Source organism: Pan troglodytes, chromosome 8 (genome assembly GCF_028858775.2).
Source record: "Pan troglodytes isolate AG18354 chromosome 8, NHGRI_mPanTro3-v2.0_pri, whole genome shotgun sequence".
NCBI classification, from domain to species: Eukaryota; Metazoa; Chordata; class Mammalia; order Primates; family Hominidae; genus Pan; species Pan troglodytes.
Window position 1 is genome coordinate 85,573,761 of NC_072406.2, and position 16,772 is coordinate 85,590,532.

The 16,772-nt window shown below is 41.9% G+C and overlaps 1 protein-coding gene across 9 annotated transcripts in view; it reads right to left on the reverse strand.

Moving 5' to 3' along the window:
- CFAP70 (cilia and flagella associated protein 70) overlaps nt 1-16,772 on the reverse strand; it is a 125,474-nt gene that overhangs the window by 75,949 nt on the left and 32,753 nt on the right. For all 9 annotated transcript variants that reach the window (XM_054660235.2, XM_054660234.2, XM_063780749.1 and 6 more), the window contains 4 exons: nt 15,557-15,736; nt 11,706-11,888; nt 5,735-5,829; nt 1,476-1,575 (listed from right to left, as the gene is read on the reverse strand). In XM_054660235.2, the coding sequence (XP_054516210.1) occupies nt 1,476-1,575; nt 5,735-5,829; nt 11,706-11,888; nt 15,557-15,736 (558 nt within the window). The remainder of the gene's footprint in view (nt 1-1,475; nt 1,576-5,734; nt 5,830-11,705; nt 11,889-15,556; nt 15,737-16,772) is intronic.

Consider the following 16,772-nt stretch of genomic DNA (forward strand, 5'->3'; position numbering starts at 1 on the left):
AGTTCACAGACTCATACAAATAAAAGGGACCTTACAAATTATGTGGACCAATGATGACAAAAAGGCTTTAACTTATGTCTAAATTCTCATTAATGGTGGAGGTGTTTTAGCATAGTTGGCTGAGAAAAATTCTCTGTATTTATCTTGGTTCAAAAGGAAAGAGTGCTTTGATTGATTAGCACTATCTACCATGGATGAAGGCGGACGAATGACAGTCTCCTGTCATGTATTTACCATACTTGATCTCATCTAAACTTTCATTGCAAAGATGAAGAACATGTTAATAAATATATTTTAACAGCATTTTAAATGGTTGTATGGTTTGCCACAGAAAATTTTTATAGAGAAAAAGATCAATTTTGTGAAAGAAAATAAATTTAATTCCAAGCATAAAAATAATCTCTTTGATTTCATCTATTATAATAATAATTGGCAACTAGACTTAAAAGTCCTACACTTGGCTGGGTGCAGTGGCTCACACCTATAATCCCAGCACTTTGGGAGGCTGAGGCGGGTGGATCATGAGGTCAGGAGTTCGAGACCAGCCTGACCAACATGGTGAAGCCCTGTCTCTGCTAAAAATACAAAAATTAGCCGGGCGTGGTGGTGTGTGCCTATAATCCCAGCTACTCAGGAGGCTGAGGCAGGAGAATCATTTGAACCCAGGAGGCAGAGGTTGCAGTGAGCCAAGATTGCGCCACTGTACTCCAGCCTAGGCGACAGAGTAAGACTCCATCTCAAAAAAAAAAAAAAAAAAAAAAAAAAAGTTCTATGTTCATGAGATAATATGTAGTTTTGAAATCTAAGGAAAGTTAGCCAATACTTACATACTACAAAGGGAGAAATGGTTACATAGTGGTAGTATTTTTATTATGCAAAAAGCCTATGTTTAAAGTCAGCCAAACAATTTAGATACTTATTAAATGGTCTGCTATTTGCCGTACATCATGCTAGGTACCATGGAGGATGCAAATCAGCTTACTACATGACCCCTACTCTCAGGGAGTTTATGAACAAGCAGAAAAGACCAGACATGCGCAGGTAAAACAATAGATAATATGTACTAGGCTCATCGAAGCTATACCTTTTAAAAACAGTAGTATATCTAAGATCCCTATTACACTAATTAGCAGGCTAAAACATTTTAAGAAGGCAAGTTTAACCTATGGTAAAACTATTGTGAAGGGCCAAAGAGAAATAGGATATCTGGTAATAAAGCCTAGAGAGTCTTTAGTGAACAATGGGGAACTAGGGTGGTCAATAATCCTGGTTTTTCCCACGACAGAGGATTTTCCTGGGACATGAGACTTTCAGTGCTAAAACAAGTGACGTTCAAGGCAAATCAGAATGAGCTAGTCACCCTTAGGAGAACAGCTATATTCACATTTTCTTTTGGTATCAGAATTGAAGCAGAATAACAGGTCGGGTCTGATTCTACATTTCTTATATAAATATTTTTGAGGGGGCATATTTACCTTTTCAGTTTTGCCAGCTTTCCCTTTGGGTATAGTGACCAGAGGAACTCTTGTGATCTCTACAGGCCAAAGCCGGCAATCGGCAATTCGCTTCTGAAAACTGCAAATCAAGAATCAGTCCATTAGCATTATATGCAAAAATAAAGTCAGTATAATTTAGGTTAAAGGGAAATATTCTCTTTTAGAAAGTAATATAGAATATACATATATAAAAATTGGGGGGCTCGGCTCAGTGGCTCATGCCTGTAAATGCCAGCACTTCGAGAGGCCAAGGCAGGTAGATGGCTTGAACCCAGGTGTTTGAGATGGTCTGAGCAACATGGCAAAATTCCATCTCTATGAAAAATACAAAAAATTAGCTGGGCATGGCAGTGAATACCTGTGGTCCCAGCTATTTGAGGAGGCTGAGGTGGGAGGATGGCTTGAGCTCAGGAGGTCAAGGCTATAGTGAGCCGTGATGGTACTATTGCACTCTCACCTGGGCCACCGTGAGACCCTGTCTCAAAAAAAAAATTTTTTTTTTCTTACTGGGTTGGTGGTTTTTAAAACTTTCCCAAATCTATAACATTCCAAAAATAATTCTGCTCAACTTCTAGTGAGGCAAACTGAACATTTTTAGAGCAATTTAGCAATATGAATCAAAAACCTTAAAAATATCCATAATCATTGACTACAAATTCTACTTCTAGTGATTTATTCTAAAGAAATAATCAGACAAGTTTACAAATGGTATAAAATTGGTTATTTCTATTGTGAAAATAGTATCCAGTTTCAGCTCCAATACAGCTTTGAAGTAATCCCACCTGTCCTTGCAACAAGAAAAAAGTTGATCGAATTGAAATAAATAACATTTCTTAGATCCATCATAGAATTGAGGTCACAAGGCAAAAACTGCCATCCTGAAATCGAGAGAGACAGGAAAACACAGAGGATCACAGCTGCAGTCAGCTTAAAGACAGCAGAAGTCAGTGGTGCCAGCAACTGGTAGAAATAGTTTAATGATAATTTTGACAAATTGCTGGAGGCTAAATGTGGACTAGCTGGGAGTGAAAAACTCCAGGGGGCCCACTGTTAAGGGTCCCCACACTTACATAAGTTTTAAATCCAGGAGCCCCACCAAGTTCTCACAGTGAAGATAGAAGAAAAATACCCTCATATTTCAGGCAGGGAGAGAAGAAAAGTAACCATTTTGAAATATGGCCACAGTGTTCTCCCTATCAAAGGGTTGATCTTTAAGGGAAACTACTTTACCAGATCCTTATCTGATCTCAGGGAAGGGCATTTAGACAACTCCAACCTGTCTAGCTTCCACAGGGATAGGAGGAAAAAAAGATTATCAAACACTTCTGAAAGTCACAGCCCAGGTTACCCAAACCTATTTACTGAGACGTAATCACAGGTTATAGAATACTTCTCCCCGACAATTTGCCACCACATCAACAGAGTTTCAATATAATAACAATGAATTACAACTGAGAGGGCTACAAACCCCTCTATTAGAGAAGTTCTTGGGCAAATCCAAAGACAACAGGGGAGGTGGGGGAAAAAGGAAACTGAAGCCTCTGGCACTTACAACTATAGCAAACAAGAAACACAACCCAGCTCCTAACCAGATTAACATAAAACCTCACACTAAAAATACTAGTTACCCCAATTCCTATTACCCAATATATAATGGCTAGCTTCCAAATTAAAGGGCTATAAAGAATGCTAAAAGGCAAGAAAAAATATAGTCCAAATAGACAAAGCTACTATAAGACCTAGACTAAGATATGACATAGATTTTCGAATTATCAGATAGGAAATGTAAAGTAACTATAATTATGTTAAAGACTCTTACGGAAAAAGTAGGCAACATGCAAGAACAGATGGGTAATGTAAGCAGAGATGGAAACTCTAAGAAAGAATCAAAAGGAAATGCTAGATATCAAAAACACAAACAAAAATGAATAATTCATTTGATGGGCTTATCAGTTGACTGGACATGGCTGAGGAAAATAAAATCAGTGAATGTGAGTATATGTGAATAGAAATTCCCCAAACTGAAATGCAAAGGAAGAAAAATGAAAACAAAAAATCATAACAGAATATCCAAGACTTGTGGAACAATTACAAAAGGTGTAATTAGGCATAACAGAAGAAGAAAGAAAAGAGCAGAAGAAATATTTGAAGTAATAATAGCTAAGAATTTTCCAAAATTAACTGACAGACACCAAACCACAGATCCAGGAATCTCAGAGAATACCAAGCAGAATAAGGACAAAAACAAACAAACAACTGTATCTAGGCATATCATTTTCAAACTGCAAAAAAGAAAATCTTGAAAAAACCAGAGGAAAAACACTTTACCTACAGAAGAACAAGGATTAGAAATACATTGGACTTCTCTTCAGAAACCATGCAAGCAAGAAGACAGTAGCGCAAACTATTTAAAGTTGTGAAAGAAAAACCCGCCAACTTAGAATTCCGTACCTAATAAAATTATCCTTCAAACCTGAAGGAGAAATAAACCCTTTCTCAAACAAACAAAAATGAGAGGAGTTTCTGGCCAGTAGACATGCCTTACAAGAAATGCTAAAAGTTCTTTAGAGAGAAGGAAAATGACATGGGTCAAAAAACTTGTATCAACATAAGAAAGAGCATCAGGAAATATCATAAATGAAGGTAAAATAAATTTGTTAATGTTTTTTATTCTTAATTGATCTGATAACTATTTGTTCAAGGTAATAATGGCAACAATGTATCCTCAATAAAATATTAACAAATCAAAGCTAACAATGTATAAAAAAGAATTATACACCATGACCAAGTGGGCGACCAGGGGTATATAAAAACTCTCTAAAATATCTGCTCAGTTTTTCTGCTCAATTTTTCTGTAAATCTAAAGCTGTCCTAAAAAAACAGATATTCATTTTTTTAAAGTCAGAGTTGTTCATTCATATTGTATATATATTGGTAATCCCTCAATTCTCATCTATCTCTAACAACCAGGTCACTGTGACGAAGACTGATAGTTACCTACACAATATCGGTGTACCTGTTCTTTAGTAATTAAATCTTGATTTAGCCTGGGTGACAATGTGTTCAACTAAAACACTTTATTGTCTAGCCTTCTTGCATCTAGAGGTTGGCTAATGAGACATAAACAGAAGTTGCCAGATTCCAGGAAGGTTCCAGAAGAGGGGTTAAGACAGGCAGCATGTGTCCTTTTTTATCCATAACCATTCTCCTCTTCCAAATTTCTGCCAGAAATGTGAGTGTGCAAGCTGGAGCTCCAGCAGCCACCTTTGCACCATGATACAACCTTGTGGATGGAAGTCACATAGTTAAGAAGGTAGAACAAAAGGAAAGACGGAGCCTGGATACCTAATAACACTGTGTAACCATCATACATACCAATTCTGGACTCTTTTTTTTTTTTTTTTGAGATGGAGTCTCACTCTGTCACCAGGCTGGAATGCAGTGGCATGATCTTGGCTCACTACAACCTCCACCTCCTGGGTTCAAGCGATTCTCCTGCCTCAGCCTCTCGAGTAGCTGGGACTACAGGTGAGCACCACCATGCCCAGCTAATTTTTGTATTTTTAGTAGAGACGGGGTTTCACCATGTTGGCCAGGATGGTCTCAATCTCTTGACCTCATGATCCACCCGCCTCGGCCTTTCAAAGCGCTGGGATTACAGTTGTGAGCCATTGCACCTGGCCGAGTTTTTTTTTGTTTGTTTTTAAGAGACAAGGTGTCACTCCATTGCCCAGGCTAGAGTGCAGTGACGCAATCACAGCTCACTGCAGCCTCAACCTCCTGGGCTCAAGCAATCCTATCATGTCAGCCTCACAAGTAGTAAGACTACAGGTACGTATCTGCACCAAACTAATTTCTTCTTCTTCTTTTTTTTTTTTTTTTTTTTTTTGTGAGCCAGGGTCTTACTTTGTTGCCCAGGCTGGTCTTGAACTCTTGGCTTCCAGAGATCCTCCTGCCTCCCAAAGTGCTGGCATTATAGGCATGAGCCACCAGGCCCAGCTCAGACTTCTTTTATATAAAAGAGAAATAAGCATTCACCTTGGTTAAACCAACATCACTAGCTGTTTCTGTTATTAGCAGATGAACACAACATCACTCTAATATATAGATGTGATAAATGAGAAAGTCTCAATCTAAAATCACCTTAACTCAAATATAAATAAAATTAACAAAAGTAACATTTCTTCCCACCTACAAGCCTTTGTGGGTTAGACATATGTCCTTCCTCTTCTTCTTACCTGACCACTGCAGAAGGATCAAGGTAGCAGCGACTTTCCAAGTCCCAAATAATCCTTTTCTTTATGCACTCTGCTTGATTCCTAAATTCGCTGTCCTGTAAAATACAAATACTTCTGTTCTCGGTATGTGTGCCATGACTTCATTCTGCTCCATCTATAGGGCATTCTTTTAATGGGTTTGTTCACAATACTTTTCTTACTATTATTACTACTATAAGTATGACTACTATTGCAACTACTACCACCACCTTAAAATTATGAGTACTTTATTAATAAAGTATATAAGATAAGATAAATTACATATATAATAGTTACATTGATCCAGTACTAAGATCCAAATACTGACTAACAACCTCAATCAATGATTCTCAACTCTAGATGCATATTAAAATCATCTGGAGTTTTTGTTTTTTTTTTTTTAAAACACCTGGACCCGGTGCAGTGGCTCACACCTGTAATCCCAACACTTTAGGAGGCCAAGGCAGGAGTACTGCTTGAGGCCAGGAGTTCAAGACCAGGCTGGGCAACAAAGTGAGACCTCCATCTCTAAAAATAATTTAAAAATTAGCTAAGTGTAGTGGCATGAGCCTGTGGTCCCAGCTACTCACGAGGCTGAGGCAGGAGGATTGCTTGAGCCTAGGAGGTTGAGGCTACAATGAGCCTCAATAATCGCACCATTGCATTCCAGCCTGGGTGACAGAGACCCTGTCTCAAAAAAAAAAAAAAGGAAAAAACACCTGGCATTGGTACTATTTTAAAAGTAAATTCTTACATAGTTTACCTGGGTTAAGACTTGGCCATTGTCATTGTTTTAAATGCTTTCCTGGTGACTGTAATGTGCAGCCAGGGTTGAGAATTAACAATCTAAACTAAAACATAAAATATAATTTGAATGTCTAAAATAAAATGTCTGATCTAAATTAAAATATAAATCTAAGAAAAGTATGAATTTTCACTAATCACAATGATGAGAAAAGATAATGCACAGTGTTTTTCCAATATTCCTAGCCTCATGTCTACTATTTTAAATATTTAGTCAGACAATGAAAAATAATTCAACCATCCTCATTTTACAAATTATTTTATTAAATGTTTCCATCAGTGGATTATCAGCTCATTCGAGAAACATTTGCAAGTGTGTTACACTATTTTCTTTCTTTCTTTTTTTTTTTTTTTGAGACAGAGTCTCGCTCTGTCGCCCAGGCTGGAGTGCAGTGGCGCGATCTCGGCTCACTGCAAGCTCTGCCTCCTGGGTTCACGCCATTCTCCTGCCTCAGCCTCTCTGGAGTAGCTGGGACTACAGGCGCGCGCCACCACGCCCGGCTAATTTTTTGTATTTTTTTTAGTAGAGACAGGGTTTCACCGTGGTCTCGATCTCCTGACCTCGTGCTCAGCCTGCCTCAGCCTCCCAAAGTGCTGGGATTACAAGCATGAGCCACCGCGCCTGGCCGCGTTATACTATTTTCTATGCCCTTGACAAATTTCTGGTAATTTATATAATTAATAAGTATATTAAAGTATGTCCATACAATGTCACATTATACAGCAAGTACAAATAAAGAAAAAGAGTGAGACTGCTTTTTATATAATGTGGAAAAATCTCAAAAATACACCACAAAGTAAAACAAAGCAAGTTGCATATAGTGTGTGTAAGTATGTACTCTTTACATTTGTGTAATAAAAATGGGGAACGAATACATGTATGTATTAGTGTGTGCATATATATATGATTAAACACCTTATACACTCAGTTTTAAAAAATGAAAAACAGGCAGGGCATGGTGGCTTGGGCCTGTAATCCCAGCACTTTGGGAGGCAGAGGTGGGTGGATCACTTGAGGTCAGGAGTTTGAAACCAGCCTGGCCAATATGGTGAAGCCCTGTCTCTACTAAAGTAAATACAGAAATCAGTAGGGCATGGTGGCATGTGCCTGTAATCTCAGCTATTCAGGTGGCTGAGGCATGAGAATAGCTTGAACCCAAGAGGCAGAGGTTGCAGTGAGCTGAGATCGCGCCATTGCACTCCAGCCTGGGTGACAGAGTGAGACTCTGTCTCAAACAAACAAACAAAAACATTAATACCTTGAGATAAAGGAAAAATAGCAGTGTTTTCCCAACAGATTCTAGTTCTGAAAATAACAAGACTTTGAACATTTCCTGAAAATCTGGACTTCCTAAAGAAAAGAACTTTTATCTGCTGGGCGCAGTGGTTCACGCCTGTAATCCCAGCACTTTGGGAGGCCGAGGCAGGCAGATCACCTGAGGTCAGGAGTTCAAGACCAGCCTGGCCAAATGTGATGAAACCCCATCTCCACCAAAAATACAAAAATTAGCCGGGTGTGGTGGCGGGTGCCTGTAATCCCAGTTACTTGGGAGGCTGAGGCAGGAGAATCACTTGAACCCAGGAAGCGCAGGTTGCAGTGAGCCAAGATCGGGCCATTGCACTCCAGCCTGGGCAACAGGAAGGAAACTCCATCTCAAAAAAACAAAAAAAGAAAAGTACTTTTATCCCTGATGTTTATTATGCTGATGTCTGAAGATATTTTATAACCTTTGTATATCTGAAAATCAAGTGAAGAAACCTGCAGTTTTGCCATCATGAATAGACTAATGTAAATGGGGTAACGTTGGTAATTTTGTGTTGTTTTCTTCTAAAAACATTTGACCCTTGAACAACACAATTTGAATTGCATGGGTCCACTTATATATATGTGGATTTTTTTTTTTTTTTTTTTTTTTTGAGACAGAATCTTGCTCTGTCACCCAGGCTGGAGTGCAGTGGTACCGTCTCGGCTCACTGCAGCCTCCGCCTCCCGGGTTCAAGCGATTCTCTTGCCTCAGCTTCCCAAGGAGCTGGGATTCAGGCGCACACCACTATACTGGCGAATTTTTGTGTTTTTAGGACCAGGCTGGTCTCAAACTCCTGGTCTCAAGTGATCTGCCCGCCTTGGCCTCCCAAAGTGCTGGGATTACAGCCACCGTACCTGGCTCATATGTGAATCTCTCTCTTTTTTTTTTTTCTTAGACAGAGTCTCACTCTGTTGCCCAGGCTGGAGTGCAGTGGCATGATCTCAGCTCACTGCAACCTCCACCTCCCAGGTTCAAGTGGTTCTCCTACCTCAGCCTCCCGAGTAGCTGAGATTACAGATGTGTACCACTACACCCAGCCAATTCTTGTATTTTTAGTAGAGATGGGGTTTCACCATATTGTCCAGGCTGGTCTCAAACTCCTAACCTTGTGATCCACCTGCCTTGGCCTCCCAAAGTGCTAGCATTACAGGTGTGAGCCACCATGTCTGGCCATGTGGATCTTTTTTAAACCAAATATGAATCAAAAATACAGTATTTGTGGGATGTAAAACCCACAAATATGGAGGGCCAACTTGTCCTATACATAGTTTCTACAGGGCTGACTGCAGGACTTGAGTATGCACGAATTTTGGTATTTGCAGGGGTCCTGGCAACAACCCCCATGTACACCAAGGGATCACTATACTTTTTTTTTTTTTTGAGACACGGTCTCACTCTGACACTCAGGCTGGAGTGCAGTGACACAATCCTGACTCACTTCAACCTCCACCTCCAGGTTCAAGTGATTCTTGTGCTTCAGCCTCCCAAGCAGCTGGAATTACAGGTGTGTGCCAACGTGCCCAGCTAAGTTTTGTATTTTTAGTAGAGACAGAGTTTCATCATGTTGGCCAGGCTAATCTCGAACTCCTGACCTCAGTGATCCACCTGCCTCGGCCTCCCAAAGTGCTAGGATTACAGGCATCAGCTACTCTGCCCAGCCGAGATGACTACACTGATTTTTTATTTGGTGAGCCAGTCCTTCTGAAGTCTGACTCCCTTTCACAATTTCCAAGGAAACCTTTTCTTTACTTTTCTAAATGCTTCTGTCTCTGGGTCTTCCTTTGACTTACATATTTGCTTTTATATACATAAGAAAGTATCTAGAAGGAAACACAAGAAACTGTAACAAAGGTGACAACTGTCACAGAATCCTTGGTCTGTTGCTTTTCCAGCAGAAAACCTCTGTGGCTGGTCACACCGTTGCCCAAATTTTGCTTGGGCCTGCTAGGCTCATTTCACCCACTTGGCCTGGCAGGCTATGCTAGGCTTGCACTACTGGCCTGGATCCCATGCCTGCCAAGGGTGAGCTAGGCATGGATCATTGAGGGGTGTGTAAGTAAGCGATCATGGGGTCTGGCCATTGTGCACAGCCAGGCATGCTGGCTGCAGCAGAGCCAGCAGCTCCAGGCATCAGCACGGGTGCCAGCTCCCTGCGAGGCTGTGGCTGAACCAGGCATATTGCAAACGGCTTCCATGGCCGGCACCAGGGAATGTGGTGGTGCTCAGAAGCTTGGAGACACCAGAAACTGAAGAGCCCCAGGTGTCACAGACCTGGCTCAGGGAGCTCCTAGGTCTGGGCTTCCCAAAGCACCATAACTCTTCTCTCTTCTCCCCTTTTTGTCACCCACAATGTGATGAGCAAGGGACATGTTTCAGCCCTGTTTGTGTTACAGCTCTTTCAGCCCCACCATTCCGCAGGTCCTGAGTTCTTGTTTTGCATCCAGGAAGAATGAGGTACACAGACAAGCGGAGGGTGAGCAAAGCAAAGAGGTGCTTTACTGAGCAACAGAACAACTCAGAGGAGACTCACTGAGTAGTGGTAGCTCCTCTCTGCAGGCAGGTTGTCCTGACGAGTGCCCAGCTCTCAGAAGAGAGGAGACCCACAGTGGGTAGCTCCTCTCCACAGGCAGGGTGTCCTGACGAGTGTTCAGCTCTCAGCAGACAGGAGACCCACAGTGGGTAGCTCCTCTCTACAGGCAGGGCATCCCAATGACTGTTCAGCTCTCAGCAGAGAGGAGACCCACAGTGGGTAGCTTCTCTCCACCGGCAGGTCATCCCATCCTTTGCCTGAGTCTGGCTGAGTCATGGGTTATTATAGGCTCCAGAGGGGAGGAAGTAGATGCTGACTGATCCATGGGAGGCCATGGGTGGGGCCAGAAAAGTACCATAAGTTCTCACTCCAGTCCATGGAACTAGCAGCCTGGCCCCCAGACCTAAGGCGGTCCCTGGCCTGAAGGTGGGGTTTCATTGGGGACCTGCCCCTTTTTGCCCAGGAGCCTGTCTGCCTCCTGCTGCCATCCACAGTGCCCTGGCTGTTCATGCTGAGGGGTGCCTGTAAGCCCATGCCAAGCTGCCCTCAGTGGCCCCTCGGACTTTCTCCCATGCTCGTGGGTGCCCAAAGTCTGGAGGGGGATCGAGGTGGCAGGGGGTTGGTGTGTCAGCACTTCCCTGAGCACATGCGCACCTGGCCAGGTTGTGACAGCACCGGGCTTGGCCACAGCTTTGCTCCAAAATTGGAGCAGGCACCAGGAGTAGGCAGAGGCCAGGCAGCAGGAGCAGGCACTTCCAAGCCTGTGGGGGCAGGAGGGCTTCCCAGCTTCCAAGAGTGCAGAGATGCCTGGGTATGCAGCTGTGGTTGGGCAGCTGCAGCTGCACATGGGAGGGCACTTGTTCCCAGCTCCCACCAGCTCCATGGAGCGTGTAGGCCCAGTCAGGACTCCCCCACTGCAGCCAGCATCATGGCAGGAGCTGCTCCAGACTGGCCACTGCTGCCATCACTACTAGGGTAATGAGATGGGGAGGAATTAGAAGGAAGAGACATGACTAGAGGACACTTTCACTGCATACATCTTCATTTTTAATTTTGACAGTAACTGATAATTACCTATTCATAAATCAGTAAATTTAAAATAAAATAAAGAGTACATGTGATATAAATTATTTTGTTTTCTGGACTTAAGAAGCCAGAAGATATTTGAATCAGAATTAGATATGTGTTTTATTTTGGCATGTAAGTATTTTGACAGGTGACAAATGTATATAAATTACAGTAATTCACAAAATGTTTTATAATCTGTCAGTACACTAAGTTTATCACAAAAACCTGTATATCAGGCTCTCACCTCAGGATGGTTGAGTTCTCCTTCTTCTTCTTCATAGGGACCACCAACAATGAATGCATCAGGAATGTTATTAGCTCCTGGAGCCAGAATGTTGGCAATTGGCCACTTTTTGGGCCGGGGAACAGGTTCCCTTTCCCCTCCAAGCTTCAGAGTTCCATTCTTAAATAAAATGGGATAGTCCTTCTACAGAAATAGATACCATATGTCAGGAAAATTTGTAAAGGACTTTGAAATGGACAAGAAGATTATTCAAGTGTCTTTTCAATGGAATGCTGAGTGTTGTCAAACATACCCCTCTATGATTAATCTGATTCTAGAGAGGGGCCTGTGCCCTTCATTCTCTTTGTGCTATTTTACAACTCTGTAACTTATAGACATTTGATAATAATGCAAATTATTCTTGTTCATAAATATGCAGATACAGTTTGTCCAGTGGCAATGTAACTGATTATTTCCCTGAAGCTAATGACAAGTTTTGAATTATTGGCAAATTCATTTCAGCATTCCTGATGCCTATATACTCCTTTGAACTCGTTGTCACATTTTACTGATTCCCTCATTAATTAGTTAAATAAAATCTTGGACCAAATTCTGTGTTATTTATATTTATATGAGAGTTGTGCTTATACCTGTTTAAAAATTATCCTTTAGAAAACAAACTAAAATCTGGCAAGGGGCTAAAAATATAGGCATTTTCATGTCTTATAACTTATCCAAAGTATACTTGCAGTAGAAAATTGGTAAAATATATAAGTAGGCAATTTATAGAAGGGGAAATTAGAACATCCAACATTTAAATAAAAACATGCTATGTTTCATTAATAATCAGTAAAGTGCACATTAAAACAATGAGATATCAGCCAGGCAAGGTGGCTTAATGCCTATAATCCCACTTTGGGAGATAGAGCCAGGAGGATCACTTGAAGCCAGGAACTTGAAACCAGCCTGGGCAACATAGTGAGACCCTCATCTCTACAAAAAAAAAAAATTAAAAATTAGCTAGATGCAATGGCATGCACCTGTAATCCCAGCTACGTGGGAGGCTGAGGTGAGAGGATTGCTTGAGTCCAGAAGTTCAAGGTTACTGTAATCTATGATTGTGCCACTGCACTCCAGTCTAGGTGATGGAGTGAGACCCTGTCTCTTATTAATAGATAGATAGATAGAGAGATATATAGATAGATAAAGAACAGGAACAAGAAGTTTACTGGAAAAGATAAATAAATGGCCCTTAAATTAAAAGGAAGTTCTATTTCCAACACTATAGCAAACTAAAGTACAACAGAGCCTTCATCAGCAACAAACACAACAAACTAGATAAAGTAGAACAGCAACAACAAAAAAAGAGTTATATTTTATCACATAGCCAAGGTCAAAAGAAGTAAATGAAAGTCTAGTCCAGTCACGGTGGCTCACACCTGTAATCCCAGCACTTTGGGAGGCCGAGGCGGGCGGATCACAAGGTCAGGAGTTCGAGACCAGCCTGGCCAATATGGTGAAACCCCATCTCTACTAAAAATACAAAAATTAAGCCGGGTGCAGTGGCTCACGCCTGTAATCCCAGCACTTTGGGAGGCCGAGGTGGGCGGATCACAAGGGCAGGAGATCGAGACCATCCTGGCTAATACGGTGAAACCCCATCTCTACTAAAAATACAAAAAATTAGCCGGGCCTGGTGGCGGGTGCCTGTAGTCCCAGCTACTCGGGAGGCTGAGGCAGGAGAATCGCTTGAACCCAGCTCCCCTCCCGGGAGGTGGAGCTGGCAGTGAGCCGAGATGGTGCCACTGCACTCCAGCCTAGGCAACAGAGCAAGACTCTGTCTCAAAAACAAAAAAAATACAAAAATTAGCCGGGCGTGGTGGTGGGCGCCTGTAGTCCCAGCTACTCGGGAAGCTGAGGCAGGAGAATCACTTGAACCCAGAAGGCAGAGGGTGCAGTGTGCCGAGATCGCACCACTGCACTCCAGGCTGGGTGACAGAGCGAGATTCCGTCTCAAAAAAAAAAAAAAAAAAGAGAAAGAAAAAGAAAGTCTAAAAGTGCCAGAACTGGCAGCAGCAGCAACTCAGTACCCAAGGGATAAGCTCATGAGCTGATGCTGCGCCAACCCAGGAAATGTCAGACCCAGACACTATTATAGAGAAGCAATAATGGCCCCATGCTCAGGCAGGACAGGAAGCTGGAACTAAGACTACTGCGTAAAACTAGGACCTGGGGCTGGGTGTGGTGGCTCACACCTGTAATCCCAGCACTTTGGGAGGCTGAGACATGCGGATCACCTGAGGTCAGGAGTTCAAGACCAGCCTGGCCAACATGGTGAAACCCCGTCTCTACTAAAATACAAAAAATTAGCTGGGCGTGGTAGTGGGCACCTGTAGTTCCAGCTACTCAGGAGGCTGAGTCAGGAGAATTGCTTGAACCCGGGAGGCACAGGGTGGAGTGAGCCGAGATCATGCCACTGCACTCTAGCCTGGGCGACAGAGTGAGACTCCATCTCCATCTCCAAAAGCAAAGCAAAAAAGAATTCTAGGACCTGGTAGGGCAACCTTTCATAAAACATCAGAATAAAGGAGCCCTTTTCAAGTTTAAAATGATGTAAGAAACCTAAAAGAAAAAGATTTAACTATTAAAAAACTTTTGTGTACCAAAGCAATGACCCAAATTAAAAATAAATAATAAACCAGAAATAAATATGATAAACTATAAATTGACAAACTTGAAAGAAAACATTATTTTTCTCTACATATGAAGAATTTTTTTTTTTTTTTGAGATGGCGTTTCACTCGTTGCCCAGGCTGGAGTACAATCTTGGTGCAATCTTGGCTCACTGCAACCTCTGCCTCCCAGGTTTAAGTGGTTCTCCTGCCTCAGCCTCCCCAGTACCTGGGATTACAGGCACCCACCACCATACCCAGCTAATTTTTTGTATTTTTAGTAGAGACAGGGTTTAACCATGTTGGCCAGGCTGGTCTCGAACTCCTAACCTCAGTTGATCTACCTGCCTCAGCCTCCCAAAGTGCTGGGATTACAGGCGTGAGCCACTGCACCCCAGCCAGAATTTAATACATCAGCAAGAAAAATACTAAGCCCTCCAGGAGAAAAAAAATAAAAGACACTTTTAATTATCAAAATTAGCAAAAACAAGGAGAAAATTTTCAATACAATCTCAAAGTTGGAGAGAGGGCAATGCACAGATCTGCCTCATATAACTATGTGGGCTGTTCCCCGGAAGGGTGATCAGCCATCTCATTTGCCTAGGACTGTCCCAGTTGTGGTGCTGAAAGTCCCATGTCCCAGGAACCTCCTAAGTCCTCAGCAAACTGAACAGTTGCTACACAACTTTAGTGGGTCATCCACATACACGGCCCTGGAAATAAGATAAGTGGAAGTGTTAACTGAATAGAAGAAGCCTTTTAGCAAGCAAGTTAGAAATCTCCATCAAGAGCCTAAGAAACTCCATATCCAATCATTCCTATACCTAGAAATTTGGCCTAAGAAAATAATCTGGAATTAAGAGAAAGTTTTGTTTAATAAAGCACGTTGCACAAAATCTGCAAAATGTACACATAAAAATAATCTGTATAGAAATACACCAAAATTGGCCATTTTAAATCTTACATATTTTCCACCATATATTTATATAAATTATATTTAATGCATAATATATAATATGTAAATTATAAACATTAAAATCTGTATATAAAATAGAAATAAACTGTATTTTTCAAGCCTAAAATAAATCTCAGCCATTAGCAGTGCAATGCTTTGAATGAAATCTTAGAGGTGAGGAAGAGATGGCCATATGAGTACAGACATGTATGAATCTCTATAAATATCTGGCAGTAGGGCTTTACCTCTCCAAGTGATGGAACTTGCAGACCGACCATGTAGTTCTGCCCAGGACCTGTTGGAATGAAGGATTCAGGCACAGAGTAAGCAGCCTCCAACGTGACCTTCAGTAGATTGCCCCCTGAGATCTGGGCTGTGGTCAGTAAAGGCTCTGCCACTAATACTTTAACTTCAAGACTGCACTGCTGTAAAAGAATAAAATTACGCAGCATTTTGAAAATTGCCAGAGATCTTCCTTTTTTGCATTATCTCATTTGAATCTCATATTACTGTTCAAGATAAGAAGGTAAAGCTTAATTATTTCCATAAGTTGAAACCATGTTCTCTAAGTCCCATGAGTTGGAGATAGAGCCAAGAAGAGAATCTTAACCCTAAACTAGATCCCTTCCCACTCTACCATACTGAGGTAAAGTATATATATAAATACATATAAAACAGGAATTGTAAGATTCTGTTGAAATGTTGGCCAGGCATGATGGCTCACTCCTGTAATCCCAGCACTTTGGGAGCCAAGGCAGGTGGATCACCTGATATCAGGGGTTCAAGACCAGCCTGGCCAACACGGTGAAAACCCATCTCTACTAAAAATACCAAAATTAGCCAGGCATGGTGGTGCGTGCCTGTAGTCCCAGCTGCTGGGGAGGCTGAGGCAGGAGAATCGCTTGAACCCAGGGAGGCAGTGAGCTGAGATTGTGCCATTGCACTCTAGCCTGGTCAACAAGAGCAAAACTCCATCTCAAAAAAAACAAAAGAAATGTCGATAGAAGTTGCACATGAGTAAGTGAGATTGGGTGCTTTTTTTGCTAGTCTATATTTTATGATTATTTTTGTCATTTTTAAAAATTTTTTTTTTTTTTTGAGACAGAGTCTCCCTCTGTCGCCCAGGCTGGTGTGCAGTGGCATGATCTCGGCTCACTGCAACCCTGCCTCCTGGGTTCAAGCGATTCTTCTGCCTCAGCCTCCTGAGTAGCTGGGAGTACAGGCGCATGCCACCATGCCCAGCTAATTTTTGTAGTTTTAGTAGAGACGGGGTTTCAACATATTGGCCAGGCTGGTCTCAAACTCCTGACCTCGTGATCCGGCCGCCTTGGCCTCCCAAAGTGCTGGGATTACAGGCGTGAGCCACTGCACCCAGCCTATTTTTGTAATTTAAATGTAATGCTTTGTAATAAGAAAATATTTTTTTCAAATAGATATGTATATATTCCACATATATAGGTA